Source organism: Myotis myotis, unplaced genomic scaffold, assembly GCF_014108235.1.
Source record: "Myotis myotis isolate mMyoMyo1 unplaced genomic scaffold, mMyoMyo1.p scaffold_m19_p_1, whole genome shotgun sequence".
NCBI lineage: Eukaryota > Metazoa > Chordata > Mammalia > Chiroptera > Vespertilionidae > Myotis > Myotis myotis.
The window spans coordinates 47,474,880-47,478,108 of NW_023416313.1; the positions used below are offsets into that span (position 1 = coordinate 47,474,880).

At 35.7% G+C, this 3,229-nt stretch overlaps 1 protein-coding gene across 1 annotated transcript; it reads left to right on the top strand.

Annotated features, from left to right (window-relative positions):
- The first annotated feature begins 521 nt into the window (after positions 1-521).
- Positions 522-2,858, top strand: CXCL8 (C-X-C motif chemokine ligand 8). Its single transcript, XM_036337978.1, has 4 exons — positions 522-695; positions 1,903-2,038; positions 2,326-2,409; positions 2,837-2,858. Exons 1-4 carry the CDS (start codon positions 632-634, stop codon positions 2,856-2,858), a joined length of 306 nt encoding a protein of 101 aa, XP_036193871.1. The 5' UTR covers positions 522-631.
- The last annotated feature ends 371 nt before the right edge of the window (positions 2,859-3,229 follow it).

A 3,229-nucleotide genomic window follows, 5' to 3' on the forward strand; every position in this document is an offset into this window, starting at 1 on the left:
TCATTCTGTTAAATATACATTAGAAAACCAAATCTTTGGAAAAGTTGTACTTTGTTCCTTGAGAGCAGAAAACTTCCAAAACTCTTAGAAAACAACTGCTCATAAATTGTGTCCCCAATAAAAGTGGTCAACTGGAGCATCTCCTCTCTCATCACAGCACAGGTACTTTACATAAAGAAACCAACGTGCCATAAAAGAATAATCACAAATGAGCTTACTCTAACAGCTGGCAGATGGTTCTATGATAAAGTTGTTTATTAAGTATGAAGGAATACAACTGACAATTGTATCAAACTGAGATGCTTCACTGTTTAAAAATATTTTAAAGCAAACATGCTTTTGAATGAACTTAAATTATTTTAAAGATCCAATACAAGTTCAATCGTGCAGAAGATTAGATAAGAAATCAATGAGAGAAACCTGGTGACTCAGGTTTGTTCACAAAGAGTGACCGGAAAGCTCCAGGTTATGGAATTTCCTCTGACCTAATACAGGAATGAGCGGCACAGCTCTCGCTGTCGAGAGAATATAAAAAGCCAGGGGTACTCTTCATCCAGCACAAGTCCCTGAGGACAACAGAGCTCACCAGCATCTAGGAGAAGAGCCCAGAAGAAACCACCTTGCCATAAACATGACTCCCAAGCTGGCCGTCGCTCTCCTGGCAGGGTTCGTGCTTTCTGCAGCTCTGTGCGAAGGTAAGCACATCTTTCCGATCCAGTTTTCCTGGGTTTAAATGTGATTCTTAGATGGTAAGATTATCCTCAATGCTTTGATTAAAAACAAACAAATATTTTTTTTTTGTTCAGGAATAGAAAATAATCTTTGCAGTCATTTAACAGCAATTAATTAAATTGAAGTTTTAATTTTTTTAGGCTGTATCTATATAATGATTAGAGAAGTATAGTGTTTGATTAATACATTCTGTTCTTATCATTTATACTCTATAGTATGCATATATTTAATATAAATGTATAAGTTAGCCCTAACCGGTTTGGCTCAGTGGATAGAGCATCGACCTGTGGACTGAAGTGTCCCAGGTTCGATTCCTGTCAGGGGCATGTACCGTGGTTGCAGGCACATACCCAGTAGAGGGTGTGCAGGAGGCAGCTGATTGATGTTTCTCTCTCATCGATGTTTCTAACTTTCTATCCCTCTCCCTTCCTCTCTGTAAAAAAATCAATAAAAAATATTAAAATAAAGTAAAATAAGTAAATGTATAAGCTAGAGCATATCTTATTGGGAGCCATAGTTACCTATAATATAAATTAATATTGAGCAAGATAACTCAGGTAATTTTACACCGTGTACTATTTTACTGAAAAGCTTCAGATAGCTATCAATTCCCGTTTGATTTAAGGATACCCTGACAGAATATAGGTCTTCTTGGGATTCATTTTATGAAACAAATACATTTTAGAATGTTTATGATATATAGTTTTTTTATTTTTTCTCTCAAGCATTGAGTATTGTGTTAAGATATAAGACACTGCTGTGCAACTCATTTATATATTTCTATTAATTCTTTCTGAAGGCAATTTCCCTATTGGTGAATCTTAGTTTGCATACTACAAATAGCACTGTGGTATCACAGAGGATTATGAAATATCTAGTAGAAAAAAAAAGTATCATAAAGATGTCAACATTGCACAAAGACAACTCCAGTCTTTATGTAGAAAGATATCCAATGTTATGAGGAATGACTATTTTTAAAACTGAAGAAAAACTGATGTCAGAGGCAAGAAGAATATCCAGCCTTCATTTTCTGGAACGAGTTTGCAAAAGATGCGATGTTTGTAAAACACACAGTCACCAAGTTATCACATTGGGATTAAAGAGGGAGTAGCTAGCAGAACCCTCCTTGTTGTTGAAATCAATCTATGATTGTCTTATTTTTTCCCACAGCTTCAGTTCTGCCGATAATAGAATCAGAACTTCGATGCCAGTGCATTGGTACACACTCTACACCTTTCCACCCCATGCTTATCAGGGAACTGAGAGTGATTGAGAGTGGACCACACTGTGCAAATTCAGAAATCATGTAAGTACTTTCAAAAGTGATTAGATATCTTACTTTAGCTAACCTAGAACTGAGGAAGGTGGAAGCATCCAACAAAGTTCTAGGTACTAAGAATAGAGTTGTGGGTTAAACAGAAGGACATATTCTGGGTATGAATGGCATTTAAGTATGATAGCTTCCATGATTCATAGCTCTAAATTGCTTTTGACTTAGATTTCATGCCTGTACTTAAGGAACAATGACTTGTGTGGCAAAGGGGTATCTGAAACTGCTAAATGTCTATTTTAATCACCTCTCTCTCATTTCAGTGTAAAGTTTAAGAATGAAACGTTGCTCTGCCTGGACCCCAAGGAACACTGGGTGCAGAAGGTTGTGCAGACATTTTTAGAGACGTAAGTTGTTGTTGTTGGTTTTAATTTAGATTCTTCATTTATCCTCAGATATACAGTCCAAAAGTCAGCCTATAAATTTTCTGCTGCTGCCCAAAATATTTATAGGTAGCTGCCTCTTTAATTCAAAATAAATAGCAGCAATAGAGAGTTTATTGTAACTCATGACTGGGAAGACCACACATCTCAGTTTGTCCAGGGAAGTCTGGGTTTATGCCTGGTCCCTGTGCCATTATTATGATTCTGTTTCAGTCTCGTAAGTGTCCTCCTTTGGAGGATGACTTATCTGGTCTTTCTTCTTATAGTTGAAAGTATAGAACATTTCCAACATATGACTATTTAAGACTACATTAGTTTCTGTATTAAATATAAGGACCACACTTTACTCCTGTTAGAACATTGTTAATCTTTAAATTTTATTTATTTTCAGAGCTGAGACGAAAGAGCCATGAAAAAAAAAAAAAGCACTCTCCCAGGTTTCCAAGAATTCCTCAGTAAAGATGCCAATGAAACTTCAAATAAATCTACTTTAGTGCTTCACATACTATGTGGGTCTGGTATAGAGTTGTCAGGTAAAATATAGGATGCTGGTTAGATTTGAATATTAGGTAAAACAATGAAGAATTTCTTTCAATGTCCCATGCTATATCTAGAAAGCACTTATTTAAAAAACAAAACAACTCATTGCTTACTATAAATTCAAACTTAGCTGGAAATCCTGTATTTTATTTATTTTTTTTGAGGGGAGGTTAAATATTGCAACCTTAGTCTGCCAGCCAAGATCTGTGAGTTCCTTTTAACTGTGCCTTGTTTCTTCTTTATT

What these genes read in the sequence shown, in the direction of transcription:
- CXCL8 (XM_036337978.1), top strand. Translation starts at nt 632, where the DNA reads ATGACTCCCAAGCTGGCCGTCGCTCTCCTGGCAGGGTTCGTGCTTTCT. An exon ending in TTCTGCAGCTCTGTGCGAAG is followed by an intron (nt 696 to 1,902) that starts GTAAGCACATCT and finishes TTTTTCCCACAG; the next exon opens with CTTCAGTTCTGCCGATAATA. An exon ending in TGTGCAAATTCAGAAATCAT is followed by an intron (nt 2,039 to 2,325) that starts GTAAGTACTTTC and finishes CTCTCATTTCAG; the next exon opens with TGTAAAGTTTAAGAATGAAA.